The sequence below is a fragment of the Caretta caretta genome, chromosome 1 (genome assembly GCF_965140235.1).
Source record: "Caretta caretta isolate rCarCar2 chromosome 1, rCarCar1.hap1, whole genome shotgun sequence".
NCBI lineage: Eukaryota > Metazoa > Chordata > Testudines > Cheloniidae > Caretta > Caretta caretta.
Window position 1 is genome coordinate 253,938,111 of NC_134206.1, and position 17,662 is coordinate 253,955,772.

Sequence of the window (17,662 nt, forward strand, 5' to 3'; positions counted from 1 at the left end):
ATTGTGAAGTCCAAAAGTAAAACTGGGTTCAAAAAAGAATTAGATAAGTTCATGAAGGATTTGTCCATCAATGGCCATTAGACAAGATGGTCATGGATGTAATCCCATGCTCTGGTGTCCCTAAATCTCAGACTGCCAGAAGCTGGGACTGAATGACAAGGGGATGGATCACTTGATAATAGCCATGTTCTGTTCAGGGCTCTAAGGCAGGGGTCTCCAAACTATGGCCCACGGGCTGGATCTGGCCCAGGGCTTCCATTTGTCCGGCCCTCCAACCAACAAGGGAGAAGCGAACAGCTGAGTAGGTATGCCAAGCAGGCAAGGGGAGGGGCCGCTTGCAGCAGCTCACACAGGGCGACAGCACAGCTGAGCTGTGCAGAAGGGTGAGTGCCTCTGGGAGCCAGTGTCCCACCCAAAAGGGGAGCCAACTTAGGGGAGAGTTCCTGCTGCAGCCGAGCAGGCACGGACCCCTGCCTTAGAGTGAAAAAACAAGCCAGATGCTTAATTACATCTCCAATAAATGGAATAAAGAAGATGGAAATTAACAATTTCATAATGGTTAAATTTTAACTACAGCACTAATAGAACCAAGCAGTCCCAACCAACAGTGGGAACCTGGAGCTTCTCTTACCAAAGTGCAGCCAAACTTTCAATCCTTGCATCCAATGAAGTGAGCTGTAGCTCACGAAAGCTTATGCTCAAATAAATGTGTTAGTCTCTAAGGTGCCACAAGTCCTCCTTTTCTTTTTTCAATCCTTTGTCATTTTCTTCAGCAAAACAGGCACGCCTAGCAGGCACAGGGAGAAAAGCAGACCCAAAAAGGGGAGCCTGATTTAGAATTTAATGGAATACTGACACAGTAGAGTAGTATTTTTTTTTAAATGATTTTGCATATATTTGCATATATTTAATTTCTTTCACAGTCGCTTCAGCCCACGAAGCCCCTTCAAAAATCTAATATGGCCCTCATCTCATAAAGTTTGGAGACCTTTGCTGTAAAGCATCTGGCACCAGCCACTGTCAGAAGACAGGATACTGGGCTAGATAGACCATTGATCTGACCCAATGTGGTCATTCTTCAGTTCTTGTTCTTGTGAACCAGCTTATAAAATGTGTATGAAGAGTTGAATTTCCACAAAGCTTTGGTTCTGAGGTTTAGTTGGGAACCATCTGTAATTAGAGGCCCCTAAACAGCAAAGCACATGCTTAAGTCTCATTAAGTTCAGTGAGATTTCAGCATGTGCATAAGGGCTTTGCTGAATAGAGATGGATTTAAATATATGCTTAAAATTAGCACATGCTTTGCAGATTTGGGGTTATACTGATAAAATTACAACCTTATGAACAAATGCATTAGCTTGCCTGGTGCTTGATATTCAACAGTGCTTTCTTTAATGTAATATGCTGGACAAAGTAATGCTGCTTTTTGTGTAGAAGGGGCAAGTGGAAATTTGTTTTGAGGATTTATTGTTAAATTATCTTGTGGCTCATTAATAGGAGGATGAAAGGGAGGACAATGTTAGTGCAATAGACCATTGGGATAAAAATCATGAGTAAGCCATGTGCTACGTACTCTACAGTGTAAAATGTTTGTCTTTGGTTAGTATTTTTTATGGCAGTTGGCAAGTTTTTTTGTCTTCATCTGGTGTTTTATTAGAGCACTGTGAGATATCAGTTTCTACTGAATCGGCTTTTGCTTGTTAATCCGAGCTTCCAGCTGTAACTAGTGCAGTTTATAGAAAGATATCTAGTAAATCAACAAAACACCTGATAAAGATTAAGGGCCTTATTTTCATTTACACGAAGGCCTCTTTATACTATTGCGACTGTAAAGGGTGTAACAGAAATTTAAACCCAATTTAAGTCCCCTTTGCACTTCCAGAGCTGTGTAAAGAGGCCACAGTGTAAATGAGAATAGGTCTGAAGAGATTGACACACATCATAAGAAATGTTGCATCAAGGAAATTATGATGTTATACACAGTAGTAGATATGTGTATTTGATCATGTTGTGCCAACTACAGCAGGGATGGACTTGTCCTTTAATAGATGGGGTGATTGCTTTGGGAGATAATAGCTAAACTTGGGGTAAACCATGTTTATATTTCCAATTTCTTGTTGTGCTTTTGGTACAAATACACCTCTTGTGAAAAAGAAACATTTTAAATATATTTGTAGCTATAAGAGCAACTCCCAACTTGCCACTGTCCAAATGTGGGACAAAGACCTAAACTGAGGGGGTACTGTCACACTTCAGGGGTGCAATCCCAATCAAAGCCATTGGACTTTCAGATATAATTAGACAGACATACATGTTGGTATCCATCACTAGACAGACGCAAGGAACCAAAGCTCCTGCAAGCTCAGAAAGATGGGTCCTTCAACCAAGGCGGGGTGGAGGGGGTGGGCTCTGATGTCTCTAGGAACTGCATATAGGTGAGGAGCTGCTTAGGCAAAGATCTTTCATCTGGGTCAGCACCTTGTACTCCAGTGGAAGGTCCGGACTATGGGAAAGTCAGACGTGATTGGGAAGAAGAATGATTGGTGAGAGAAACCATCTAAAAAGTCTAAAACTTAATCTAGCAAGGTACAGGCCTTGTTTCAAGAGGCCGGAAGACCTCCTGCTGTTCTGTGGTCTTCCCACCCTCTTGCTGATTTCAATGTAAATAGGGCTTCTATTGTTTTTGGTCATACCTTGCTTAATTTCACTGGAGGCAGACAGACAGCTGCTTTCTCTCCTGTGTGGGAGAGACCTGTTTTTCCCTTTCTTTGGAGACAAGACTGTAAAGCATAATATTAATGAGTATCCATGTAACAGGGTTCAACTCACCACCCAGCGCCTCCCTCTGGCTGTCCTGGGAATTAGCTCTCGGCCATTCCAGTGCACCTTCAGCTAGTGGTGTCATGCCTGCCGTCACTGCTGTCTACACTCTTTGGACCTGCATCACTTCCCAGACTGCAGTGTCCTCTTCTGGGCACAGTCCTCTGGCTGTGCCTCCACGCCGGTATCTCCCCGCTTCCAGGGGACCAGCAGTCCTTAGTCCCACCACTTGCCTCAGCAGCCAGCTGCAGTCCAAGGTCCAGCCCCTCACCTCAGGGGCAAACTGCAGTCTGGATACTGGCCACTCTCTTCATTGGCAAGTGGGGTACAAGGGGAGGGGGGACCCAGGCCCGCCCATTACTCTGGGTCCCGACCCAGGGACCCTATAGCTGGCAGCCACCTACTGCCCTCCTCCAACCTGCTGCCTATTTTCCCTGGGCCACTTCCTCCATAGCCCTAGCACCTCTCAGCCCTTTATATATGGCCCTCGCTGGCCCTGATTGGTTGCTCCAGAAAACCTTCCTTCTATTGGTGGGCTCAATAAGCCCTTTCCTGATTCATGGGTTCTGCGCAGCCTCCCTGGTGCTGCTTTTAACCCCTTCTTCTCCCTGTGTGGTGAAGCTGCCCCCACCACAATCCATTAAAGTGAGCTGTAGCTCACGAAAGCTTATGCTCAGATAAATTTGTTAGTCTCTAAGGTGCCACAAGTGCTCCTTTTCTCTTTGCAGATACAGACTAACACGGCTGCTACTCTGAAATCTGTCCTTATGCGGTGTTAATACATACAGTTCACAATGATACAAAATATCACATTCGTTATACTTTTATAACACAGGAATATTGTATACAATCATTTGATTCAGTTGCTCATCACTTGAAGTTCAGATCCCCTGTCTTTATAGCTTAGATAAAGTTTTTCTTCCCTGCTGCAGTGTAGACACCAAACTGTCTCTTCCCATGCTTGTTAGCTTGATAGCTTTGTTGACCTGATATGTAAATAGACCTTTCTTTGTCTCTGCCTGAGTCAGAGAAGCAAAACACATTCCTTTATCTAGGGCAGACCTGATTGCCAACTCCCCCTGACATGCCTGGTTTAAATACACTTTAGTCATAATTACAGCATATATCCAGAACTCGTAATGAACACCCCATACACACATCACACAATGATGTTAATAATCAGTGAGTTATTAGTTTTCCAATTATATATTAGATACAGATGTTAACATCAATGAATTGGGGTATATTGAACTGGTCAGGCCAGTGGAAAACCGAGAAGTCTGCTGCTTGCCAGGAGCTAAGATTCGCGATGTGATGGAGAGACTGCCGAGACTCATCAAGCCCTGGGATCGCTACCCCTTCCTGCTTCTCCATGTGGGCACCAATGATACTGCCAAGAATTACCTTGAGCGGATCACTGCAGACTACATGGCTCCGGGAAGAAGGATAAAGGAGTTTGAGGCGCAAGTGGTGTTCTCGTCCATCCTCCCCATGGAAGGAAAAGGCCTGGATAGAGACCATCGAATCGTGGAAGTCAACGAATGGCTACGCAGGTGGTGTCGGAAAAAAGGCTTTGGATTCTTTGACCATGGGATGGTGCTCCAAGAAGGAGGAGTACTAGGCAGAGACGGGCTCCACCTAACGAAGAGAGGGAAGAGCATCTTCGCAAGCAGGCTGGCTAACCTAGTGAGGAGGGCTTTAAACTAGGTTCACTGGGGGAAGGAGACCAAAGCCCTGAGGTAAGTGGGATACCGGGAGGAAGCACGAGCAGGAGCGTGTGAGAGGGGAGGGCTCCTGCCTCATACTGAGAAAGAGGGGCGATCAGCGGGTTATCTCAAGTGCCTATACACAAATGCACGAAGCCTGGGAAACAAGCAGGGAGAACTGGAAGTCCTGGCAAAGTCAAGGAATTATGATGTGATTGGAATAACAGAGACTTGGTGGGGTAACTCACATGACTGGAGTACTGTCATGGATGGATATAAGCTGTTCAGGAAGGACAGGCAGGGCAGAAAAGGTGGGGGAGTTGCACTGTATGTAAGAGAGCAGTATGACTGCTCAGAGCTCAAGTATGAAACTGCAGAAAAACCTGAGAGTCTCTGGATTAAGTTTAGAAGTGTGAGCAACAAGGGTGATGTCATGGTGGAAGTCTACTATAGACCATCGGACCAGATGGATGAGGTGGACTAGGCTTTCTTCCAGCAACTCGCAGAAGTTACTAGATCGCACGCCCTGGTTCTCATGGGAGACTTCAATCACCCTGATATCTGCTGGGAGAGCAATACAGCGGTGCACAGACAATCCAGGAAGTTTTTGGAAAATGTAGGGGACAATTTCCTGGTGCAAGTGCTGGAGGAACCAACTAGGGGCAGAGCTTTTCTTGACCTGCTGCTCACAAACCGGGAAGAATTAGTAGGGGAAGCAAAAGTAGATGGGAACCTGGGAGGCAGTGACCATGAGATGGTCGAGTTCAGGATCCTGACACAAGGAAGAAAGGAAAGCAGCAGAATACGTACCCTGGACTTCAGAAAAGCAGACTTTGACTCCCTCAGGGAACTGATGGGCAAGATCCCCTGGGAGAATAACATGAGGGGGAAAGGAGTCCAGGAGAGTTGGCTGTATTTTAAAGAATCCTTATTGAGGTTACAGGGACAAACGATCCCGATATGTAGAAAGAATAGTAAATATGGCAGGCGACCAGCTTGGCTTAACAGTGAAATGCTTGCTGATCTTAAACACAAAAAAGAAGCTTACAAGAAGTGGAAGATTGGACAAATGACCAGGGATGAGTATAAAAATATTGCTCAGGCATGTAGGAGTGAAATCAGGAAGGTCAAATCACACCTGGAGTTGCAGCTAGCAAGAGATGTTAAGAGTAACAAGAAGGGTTTCTTCAGGTATGTTAGCAACAAGAAGAAAGTCAAGGAAAGTGTGGGCCCCTTACTGAATGAGGGAGGCAACCTAGTGACAGAGGATGTGGAAAAAGCTAATGTACTCAATGCTTTTTTTGCCTCTGTCTTCACGAACAAGGTCAGCTCCCAGACTGCTGCACTGGGCAGCACAGCACAGCATGGGGAGGAGGTGACCAGCCCTCTGTGGAGAAAGAAGTGGTTCGGGACTATTTAGAAAAGCTGGACGTGCACAAGTCCATGGGGCCGGATGCGTTGCATCTGAGAGTGCTAAAGGAGTTGGCGGATGTGATTGCAGAGCCATTGGCCATTATCTTTGAAAACTCATGGCGATCGGGGGAAGTCCCGGACGACTGGAAAAAGGCTAATGTAGTGCCCATCTTTTAAAAAAGGGAAGGAGGAGGATCCTGGGAACTACAGGCCAGTCAGCCTCACCTCAGTCCCTGGAAAAATCATGGAGCAGGTCCTCAAGGAATCAATTCTGAAGCACTTAGAGGAGAGGAAAGTGATCAGGAACAGTCAGCATGGATTCACCAAGGGCAAGTCATGCTTGACTAATCTAATTTCCTTCTATGATGAGATAACTGACTCTGTGGATGAAGGGAAAGCAGTGGACGTGTTGTTCTTTGACTTTAGCAAAGCGTTTGACACGGTCTCCCACAATATTCTTGCCAGCAAGTTAAAGAAGTATGGGCTGGGTGAATGGACTATAAGGTGGAAAGAAAGCTGGCTAGATTGTTGGGCTCAACGGGTAGTGATCAATGGTCCATGTCTAGTTGGCAGCCAGTATCAAGTGAAGTGCCCCAAGGGTCGGTCCTGTGGCCGGTTTTGTTCAATATCTTCATAAATGATCTGGAGGATGGTGTGGATTGCACCCTCAGCAAGTTTGCAGATGACACGAAACTGGGAGGAGAGGTAGATACGCTGGAGGGTAGGGATAAGATACAGAGGGAGCTAGACAAATTGGAGGATTGGGCCAAAAGAAATCTGATGAGGTTCAACAAGAACAAGCGCAGAGTCCTGCACTTAGGACGGAAGAATCCCATGCACCGCTACAGACTAGGGACCAAATGGCTCGGCAGCAGTTCTGCAGAAAAGGACCTAGGGGTGACAGTGGGCGAGAAGCTGGATATGAATCAACAGTGTGCCCTTGTTGCCAAGAAGGCCAATGGCATTTTGGGATGTATAAGTAGGGGCATTGCCAGCAGATCGAAGGACATGATCGTTCCCCTCTATTCGACACTGGTGAGGCCTCATCTGGAGTACTGTGTCCAGTTTTGGGCCCCACACTACAAGAAAGATGTGGAAAAATTGGAAAGAGTCCAGCAGAGGGGAACAAAAATTATTAGGGGACTGGAACACATGAGTTATGAGGAGAGGCTGAGGGAACTGGGGATGTTTAGTCTGCAGAAGAGAAGAATGAGGGGGGTTTGATAGCTGCTTTCAACTACCTGAAAGGGGGTTCCAAAGAGGATGGCTCTAGACTGTTCTCAGTGGTAGCAGATGACAGAACAAGGAGTAATGGTCTCAAGTTGCAATGGGGGAGATTTAGGTTGGATATTAGGAAAAACTTTTTCACTCAGAGGGTGGTGAAACACTGGAATGCATTACCTAGGGAGGTGGTGGAATCTCCTTCCTTAGAAGTTTTTAAGGTCAGGCTTGACAAAGCCCTGGCTGGGATGATTTAATTGGGGATCGGTCCTGCTTTGAGGAGGGGGTTGGACTAGATGACCTCCTGAGGTCCCTTCCAACCCTGATATTCTATGAAACTCATTACATGATACCAGTGAGCCTCTGGCATTAGGAGGCTTATATGGTCACAGGGACACACAAAATTAAAATTTAAAATCCAGTGGGAATTTCTTCTTCTAGTGCCAAGGACTCTTTCTATAAGCTCAGTTTTGTCATTCTTTATTTCTGATGTTAATATTTTTCAACAATAAAATTGAAAGGGACACCAAATTGGAGGCACATTGCTTATTTTAGTCCCATAGTAGCCTACCAAAGTTGGGAGGGACATGTCTACAAAAAGTGTGTGTTCTGTTTTTGGTAAAGGAAATATTTTACGAAGCGAATTGTTGATTCAGATGTGAAAGACCAATCCCAAACAGGTATGTCCAAGGTGCGCATAAACAGGTGTGTATATAATCCCACTCAGCATGAGCATGTCCTGTTACTGAAACTGACAAACAGGCAGTTAAGCCCTGTGTTTAAGATGCCACGTTGCTGTGCTAATTCCTCAGCCTCGGTTTAAAGACTTTATTGGAAAAATAAATCAATTAAATAATATTGGGACTCGCAAAATAAAGATTTAATGGTTTCAGTGGCTGAAGCCCCACTGGCATTTAGCAGTTGCTTGGGAGCAAAGTTTTTTGTGGTTGTTTGTATGCATCTGGGAATCAAATCTTGTATGATGTGTGAATAATTTTTGTAAGCTTTATGACTGTTGCTGCTTCCTATAAGGCGTTGCTGTGTTAAGATCCGCCTGTTAAGTGAACCAGGCAGGGCGACTTGTATGTGTTTTACTGTTAACCATAATTAATGGAAATGAAAAATGAAGTAATAAATTAAAGAACAGCACACTGCACTTTTTTTCTGTCCAGTGCGAATGAAGGTTTTGGAACAAAGAATCTGTGTCTCAAACACTGGTTAATCAAAGTCTGATCACTTGGATACATTGAAACATTCTCTTCCCCTCTGCTCCTGTATTATAAATATAAATGAAAGTAGAATAGTGAAGGCATACACTATTTCTTCTATTTGACTAATAGTTTAGGGGCCTAAATATGGGTTTAAGAACCTAACTTTAGGCACCCAGAGAAATGTTGGCAGACGCTTTTATTTGATGGGGAGGGAAAGGGATGAACCCCGTTTTCGTGGATCCAAGCCCAGAATATTCCAGCTGCACTCTGCTCTTAGATCTTTGCTAGGGCAGGCGAAATGGATGTTTTAAGAAACACAGAATCATTTCTGGAATTCCCTGGTATTTCTGGAAATCCCTCTCCTCCATATATGTATTCTGTTTTCTTGTCTGTTTGTTTTAATTCAGCCTTTGCTAACCTGTATTAATTTCCATTTTACCTTGTAGTAATACGTAGGAATCCATTTGGAATGGACATCTGTTGTCGGAAGGGGTCAAGAAGCCCGCTCCAGGAACTGTACAGTCCCATCCAGGTGAGTGTATCCACTTCGCAGCCCATCCAACAAACACAGCCTGTATTTACTTGCAGAGTTTTGGGTTTTTCTTCCCCACAGCATAATCGTGTTCATCTTGCAGGGAGGGGAAGGGGTGGACCCTGGGACCTGCACAGCTTGAGCTAAAGGACTATGTCTCCTAGCTGGAAGCTATAGCAGGGTTTTGTCCTCTGTAGATCAGGTGACAGTGGGTTACAATGGCACTGCTGTAAGACACTTTTGTTTTAGAGTTCTAATGTGGATGGACTTCCAGCTAGCCCAGATGGCTTTTCAGTCACAGCTGGTTGCAGGTATGCAGTCCAAACAAGCTGAATATTTTACAGAGCAGCAGATCATGATATCTTTACACTGAATGCTACGTCATGCCATGATTAGTCCCACTGAAATCATTGAGTCTACTTGTGAGGGAAGGGACTACTCAATGTGAGTAAGGATATCCGGAGTTCTTCTCACTGTGACACCCAGAGCGAAAAAGCATCTCAATTTCAGGTCTCCAATTTCTGCTGCTTCTCACTTAGTCCCCATGTGCGTGCTGAATTGGCTTATTCAAGCACAGCACTTCCTGTTGGCAACTGAGAGGAAGTGCAGCCACTGCGAGAAAATGGCAGCTGACTTTTAAGCATACAGTATTTATTAAGGTTTAATAGCTGCCTATTTTATATTTATACCCCAGTTAATACATTTTGTAAAAGAGAGCTAGCTATTAAGGAAAGTGAGGTTAACTCATTAGATTTAACAAGGCAGTAAATGTTTCAAATACTTGTTGATTACAAAAAGAATCGGTATACAGTACATGAAATAAGTGCCAAGTGATTTTAACACATTTATAAAGTATTCTCAACAATCTAAAGATACAATATCTATTATGCAAAGGAGTAAAGTGCAGGCATCCAATAATCTTGTATTTATTAGCGTACATTAGTTTCCTAATTAAATCTCAATTCTACATGTGGTGGAGAACACGAATTTACCAATTTTTGTAATAATGCTTGATACAAGTGATGTACAATCAATGTTGCTAAATGGAAAGTGCATTCTCCATAAGAACAAAGATGCTGCAAAGGGAAAATAATAAACTCTTGAAAAGCTTTTACAAAAGGGCCAGTGGGGAGAAGAAAGTTTTGTCTATTGTGTCTGGGGTCTGCTGTGCAGCAATTGAAATCTTCTTGCCATTTAATGGTCCCATTGCCAGAGGTCATCCCGTAAGAAAAGAACAGAGGAATACCTCATAGGGTGTTAATCTGATGCCTTGCAAATTTGGTGAACTACAGGTTTTCTAACCTTTTGCAAGCAGTGAACCCAGCTGGCAGCTCCCCCTCTTCCTTTCTACGTCTTGATCAAGAATTCTGTCAAGCATTAGAATTCCTTCCCAATCTCTCTTGTGGAGGGAGCCCGAAAAGTGAACGTTTGAATGAGTTCAGCATTTCTTGCAGCCAGTGTTGAACTAAGCCGATGACGTTTTTCACAGGCAAAAAATTTCCATCAGTACTTTGGCCTCTTCTGTTCTTAGCATGTAAAAAAGGCAGAATATTCCACTGCTTTTTGGACTGGATTTTATGTGCGGCACGTGGTTCAAGAGTATTCCAGTAGACACTTTACTGTTAGCATGCAGATGTATATATTTCAGGGAAATGATAACAGCAAGAGACAGTGGGTGAAGGGGGAGATATTAACAACAAGCTGATTTGGGGGTCTCCACTGAAATATTTTATTTTATTTCTTTGACACACGCACCCCTCTCTCCCCCCCTCCCCTTAAGTCACAGTTACATTCGTATCCATAAGAAGGAAAAACATACTCTCTACTGCCTAGAAGGTAGCAGGATAGGAAGGCAGATCATGGTTTGGAGCAGCGGTTCTCAAGCTGTGGGTCAGAATCCCCCAGGAGGTCCCCCAACCGTTGTCAGGGGAGTATGAGCGTACTCTTATCCTTTCTCTCCAGTCCTCTGCTGATCAGTGACTCACAAGTGGGTATTCACCCACAAAAGCTTATGCTCCAATACTTCTGTTAGTCTATAAGGTGCCACAGGACTCTTTGCCACTTTTACAGCTACCCCTCTGATACTTGACATACAACTCAGAAGTCATGATAATTGGGGGAATAGAAAGTTTTGGCCAAGGACAGCAGAACAAACCTTGTTCTCTTATGAAAAATACCATTGGATGTTTAATACTGTCCAGGTATATCATAAAGGATTGCAGGTGTTAAGGGCTCAGCCAGAAAATGACACACACATGCACACAAAACCACAGTAATCTGTTTGGTATTCAGTTTAGCTACCTTTGTAAGATGAAGGGCTATAGGTACTTGTAGCTCCAGGGAATCTACTCAATTCAAACACCAGACTAAACCACTGAAAGAGCCCCTGCAGCAGTCTGGCTTTGGCTAGATACGGTTGTAATTCTTTCAGTGTATGCAACTTTAAATATTTAGTTTGTCCAACTAATGTTTTTATTACAACTGCATGTTCTAATAATCAGAGAAACCCACTGGCTAGTTTGCTGCCTTCACCTACAGAATGCTAAAGTGCAGCTTTCAGAATTTTCCAGCCTCTGTTAGCTAATATTGTACCTGGTACTGCTCTCAGAGTTGGTGTGAATGCTGTCGTCAATGGAAACAGAAGCAAGCAGGATTGAGCCCTCTGGTAATAAGAGCGATAACTTTACTATTGGGTTTAGATAGCATCATAATCCATGAGAGTGATATTCCCGTAGCTAATACAATCATGCCATTCTCAAGAAAGTTTTCTTGTTATATGTTTGGCACAGAGATTGTATTTAAAAAGCCCGATGGAGATGCATTGATTTACACCAGGTGAGGGTCTGGCCTGTAGTATCTGCTATTCAAACATATACCAGTGTATTTGGTCTGCTCTTTTCTTCTTTTATGGAGTTGCTAGCAGATGCTGTGTTTTCTGTTGAATCTTTCAGTTCAATAAATGATTGTAAAAATAGTTTATCTTTATCTTGCTGGTTCAACTCCAGAGGGGACCAAACTTTGTTGTTGTCTAATGGATGTCCAGTGGCCTACGCAAACTGAGTTTAGAGGTTTCAGTCCAGTGCTCAGTGGATAGGTGCCCTCATCACAAAAGATCGCCACCGTAGTGGGCTGTAATTGACATCCTTTGTTAATAGCTTCATAAGAGAAGTAAAAGATTGAATGGATATAGATAGAATGAAATTCACCGCTCAGTAGAGGGGCCAGCTCAAAGTCCTTGCCTTACTTAAGTGGGTGCACAGCCTTGTACTGGTCCCACTGCGCAATCCCACAGATAGGAACAGGCTTCTTGCCCCGACACATGGTCCCTCGGTGTCAGGTTTGAAGTATAATAGGAGGGCTATATGTGGGAAGTTTGCCCTCCCTGTGCTGTACGTATTCTGTGGACAGAGGACTTCATTTTTGGGGGGCTTTCAGTGAAGGACTTTCACATTCACGAGTACCACATTAAGGCAGTATAGTCAAACTTTTGATGAATTGACAAAACAGAAAAGACTCATTCTGTCACATGGCTCCAAAGGGAAGAGGGAGAGGGTCCAGCGTCAGATGACTAGTGATATTGCATACTCCTGGGGGAATTCTGCACCACTGCGCAATGCCGAATTTGTGCAGAAATTATTGTTCTGCGCAGAATTTCCTCTTCCCCCCCCCCCCAAAATGGGCTGCTGTGCTGCTGGTCACCACTAGAGGCTGCTGGACCCAGCAGAGCGCAGCTCATAAATAGAAGACATTGTTCGGGGGGAGGGAAATGGAGCTGGAGGTTCCAGGTAGCTGCAGTTCCTGGCACGTCCTGAAGGAAGGAGGTGGTGTGCAAGAAATTCCACACAAGCCTGGAACCCAGCATGAGGCTATTTCTCCCTCAGGATCCCTGGGCTCTGGGTGATAAGGGGATGCAAGTATCTGGGCTGCGGGGCTCACAGTAGGGCTCTGGGAGGTAGTGAGTGCAAGTGTCTGTCTGTGGGGCCCCATGGCTGGGCTCTGAGATGTAGGGTGTGTGTGTCTGGCCCACCAGCTGGGCTCTGGTGGTGGGGGGCAAAAGGGCAGAGAAACAGGAACTGAGTTGTCATTGGGGTTTAACTCTCTACTCCTGGGGGAATTTTTTGTGTGTGTCTGTATTACAGATATAGTTGCTAACTGGTATTTTGAAACAAATTACCAAAATAATTGCAACTGGCATGATTAGGTGTTACTTTGACAAATAAAATATGCAGGATTTTAAAATATTGTGTGCAGAATTTAATTTTTTGGTGCAGAATACCCCCAGGAGTAAGTTGCTGCACTATGAATGTGTCTGGGTGGGGGTGGAAACATAGGCGTAACTGAACAAGGACTAAGAGCCTTGCATGAATGTGGCATAAACTCACTTTGTAGCTTGTTCTTTGTATTTCAAACCCCAAGACTTTTAAAAACATGGGTAAACAAATATTTGCAAAGCATATTCTTAGAAAAATGCTACATGCCACAGTGTCTTGTAATTACATGACTTTGTCCAGCTCCAGTGCTCTAAAAATAACAGTTAATTGCGGATCAGCCCATTGAGCTCAAGTCACTGAAAGTTCAAAATGAGCCAACAACATATTTGGGCTTGAGCACATCAGTGGGTGACACTGATCTGTTCAGCCCAGTTGAAAACAGTACCAAATTGTGAGCAATTAATAGCTAAAATGGACAAAGTGTTAATTGAGGGGAAAATGCAAGATAGGGCCCATGATCTTGCACTTTTGTGTAGGCAAAAATTCATACTGAATTCTAAGGGAGTTTGGCCTGCATATAATCTCCTCCCGCTATCGGCATTTATTCTTTACTCCTCACCTACAGAGTAAAGCACTGGTCTACGTAGAGGCTGCAGGATCAGGTCCTGGACATTTCCATGCTTCAATTTCTAACCTTAAATCTCCCAACTTTCATTTGAGAATCATGTGTCTAGTTAACCATGGGTCAAACCTTCAGTGATTTTTGTTGTTTTCAAAAGATGAGTCCATCCATTAAAGAGCTGGACTGCTAGGAGGTTATGTTTTGGTGAGGTCTGAGCTGAGCGCCCAACCATTAGCCAAAGCTGATGAAGCTATGCAGCGGTCCCAACGTGGACCCCACACTGCCTTGTGTCCTGACATTTTGTTGGACTACTGTTAGAGATGAGCAATTTCTTTTCTTTTTTGTTGTTCTTTTTATCACATCCTGCTCAATGGCCCAAAGAAAGCAAGCTGATGCCTTTGAGACCATACCCTGATTATGCAGCCTCGCTTACCTCAGACCTCAAGTGTTCCCTTTCTGGAGGTGCTACATCATCACCCCTGGACCTGGCTCTCTGCATAGGATCAGTGTATGTCAACCCAGACCAGCCATAGTCACTTCCATCTGAGTTGATAATTTTCTGTTCTTCTCTGGCCCACCCACCATAAGGTGACTCCATGGGCACTCATACCTGTTGCTGGATGGATGATAGCTTAGTGATCGAAGCTTCATTTCTAGTAATACCAAGTTGCCTTGGAACTACGGGTTCAAATCCCAGCGATGTCAACTCAGCTCATCATACTTCTGAGGTAGATGCATTGGTTACCCTATGTAGTTTACTGTGTGTGATGAGTTTGGGATCTTAAAAAGCAGGGTTTGGAATCTGAAACCCCCCGCCCCACAAAGTGCTTTTGATATTTGAAAGATCTCTTGGTACTTTTGGTGAGAGGATGGAGTTGTGTCCATGCCCTCAGCCAAAATTTTTCTTCTCCTCACTTGGCTATGGCGTGCTGTGCACATGCTGGCTGCCATATTCCACCCCATGGGTAACTGTGTGTCAAATCTTATTATAAAAGCCCAGAGATGGGTACTGTGCAATGCAGAAGATTACAGACGTTCCTCTGTGTGCTAAAAACCAAGAAATTAGGTGCTGCGCATCAATAGGTTCAAAGACAAATTGTTGTAAATGTGCACATGAATTTGTTGTGTGTAAGCTTTTATATGCCCTGCTTTTTACCAACAGTGCTAGTAAGTAGAATCACAACGCGTGCCCATAAGACACAGGACAACCTCTTACTCCTGTTTTTACATGCAGATGTGCTCTTGCAAATAACAGTAACTTGGTGAAAGCAGCTCATAATAGCTATTGTTGATAGAGAACATATAAAAATTCAACAAGGGGCAGGAATGGGGAGCTCATAAAAACAGACAGCATACTATGCCAAACGCTGGTCGCTTAATCCTATCGCTACAGACCATCAGGTAAATGATAGCAGTACATCTAATTATCCTATGCTGATGTAGCAGATGTCCACCAATGAAGGAATAATTAATTGATTTACTCCAAGGATGACTCCTTATGCAAATATATTACTTACTGTCATGCTTGCAAGTAGTAGAATACAGCTGGCTGGCAATGAAATACTATGTTAACCTTAGCATAAGCATAACATTCGTGAAAGTACTTTATTATTAATTACAGATTACAAATAAGAGCTCATTTTAGAAGTTAGGGAAATCACTGGGGCAGTGTGTGTAATGGCACACACCTCTTGCACACACCTCCCCTTGGCAGAGCACATGTGCCAGTGCTTTCTCTCTGCCTAGCAGTGAGTCTTCAGCGACTCAGCCCTCCGGCTGAGTCTCACATAGTCCGTATATTGAAATAAAAAGCAAACTCCTTCCAGTGCTACAAGTCCAACAGGCGTCTCTTTCAGTGCCCTCTGTAACATCTCTTTATCTGCAGCCCGATCCCTGGGCTTTCTCCTCTATCAGTCCAATCACAACTATACATACAAAATGATAGGGTCTAAATTAGCTGTTACCAATCAAGAAAGAGATCTTGGAGTCATTGTGGATAATTCTCTGAAAACATCTGCTCAATGCACAGTGGCTGTCAAAAAGGCTAACAATGTTAGGAACCCTTAGGAAAGTGATAGATAATAAGACTGTAAATATCATAATGCCACTATATAAGTCCATGGTATGCCCACACCTTGAATATTGCGTGTAGTTCTGGTTGTCCCTTCTCAAAACAGATATATTAGAATTGGAAAAGATACAGAGAAGGGCAACAAAAATGATTATGGGTGTGGAATAGTTTCCATGTGAGGAGGGATTAAAAAGGCTGGAACTGTTCATCTTGGGAAAGAGACGACTAAGAGAGGATCTGATACAGGTCTATAAAATCATGAATGGTGTGGAGAAAGTGAATAAGGAAGTGTTATTTACCCTTCACATAACACAAGAACCAGGAATCACCCAATGAAATTAATAGGCAGCAGGCTTAAAACAAACAAAAGGAAGTACTTCACACAATTCACAGTCAGCCTGTGGAACTCCTTGCCAGAGGATGTTGTGAAGGCCAAGACATTAACAGAGTTCAAAAAAAACCTAGATAAGTTCATGGATGATAGGTCCATCAATGGCTATTAGCCAAGATAGTCAGCAACGCAACCCTGTGCTCTAGGTGTCCCTAAACCTCTGACTGCCAGATGCTGGTACTGGATGATAGGGGATGGATCACTTGATAATTGCCCTGTTCTGTTCATTCCCTCTAAAGCAACTGGCATTGGCCACTGTCGGAAGACAGGCTACTGGGCTAGATGGACCATTGGTCTGACCCAGTATGGCCGTTCTTGGGTTGATTTACCTTTGGGACTATTGCAAATGTCCTAAACACAAAAGCTGCCAATTGCTGACATGAAGACAGGTGTTTGTCACATCCTCCTCTCTGCTCTGTAATAAGTGCTCCAGTACCGCCAGCCAAATGGCTGCATCCCAAGCCCATCTCCCAGCTCAGATCTCTTAACTGTTCATACTATAACCTCTCCTGGTTTGTTTCTGGCAATGTTCTCCATGGTATCCGGGAAATGAATTGCATTTGTCAATACATCTTCAATCTTCTGTAGTTTTGCTAGACAGATGCTTTAACTCTATGCTGCCAATTCATAAGTCTCATGCAACAAGGAAAAACAATCCTCTCTAGCTCCAGGGAGTCTAGCTACAAACTACCTATCCCTAATGGTCTGTAATGTGTCCTAATAGGCCCTATTAAGAAAACAAGGGAAGAAAGACATTCAAAAACTATCTACTGAGACTTGCAATTTGCAGTTATCTAACTGAATTTTGGTATTAAAGATTAAAAACATTAAAGGTTAAAATTGCAGTTTTGTCCACAATGTCTGATTCCCCAATTCCCTTTTTTTTTCACAGATGTGTCACAACTAATGTGCAACCCCAGGGGCTGAGAGCTGACCTTTCAGATTAATTGATAGACTTCTTAGCTCTTTCAAACATCAGTTGTCTCAGTAATATAGCCAGCTGTGTCTGACTCAAGATCTCTACAGTAAACGTGAAGCGCTAAATATATGACCACTCCTTTGTAAACACTGCGGACACAACCAAGCTAAAATGTTGTTGTCAGTGACCCCACAAACTACATGGCTGCAGAAGCTGCTGTGTATTTGGCAGTACTGTCATATGGAAATAGGTGGTATCAGTCTGGGGTGGACTGCATCCAGAAGGATGTCTGTTTTCATTGATTTCATTTTAAAACTGCTGAATCATTTTCTTTGAGGAATACACAACAATTACCTTGTTTTCCATATTTATCCATCCCCATCTTTCCAGCAGCCTGTTCTACCGAAGAGGTGGGAAGTAACCAGAGTGGGGTGCCAGAAGCTGTTACTCCATGTTACTTAACTGACAGTCATTTTAAACGCTGTTCCCACTGAAACAGGTTCTACCAAGGTTTCCAGGGTCAACGTGGACCATGTTAGAACCAT

The 17,662-nt window shown here is 43.8% G+C and overlaps 1 protein-coding gene across 4 annotated transcripts in view; it reads left to right on the forward strand.

Moving 5' to 3' along the window:
- The window catches only part of CHST11 (carbohydrate sulfotransferase 11), a 245,946-nt gene that overhangs the window by 99,382 nt on the left and 128,902 nt on the right, over positions 1–17,662 (forward strand). For 3 of the 4 annotated variants that reach the window (XM_048831884.2, XM_048831873.2, XM_075123272.1), the window contains one exon: positions 8,818–8,903. In XM_048831884.2, coding sequence (XP_048687841.2) covers positions 8,818–8,903 — 86 coding nt within the window. Of the gene's footprint in view, positions 1–8,815; positions 8,904–17,662 lie in introns of those variants that run through there. The other variant, XM_075123290.1, reaches the window with a different exon arrangement.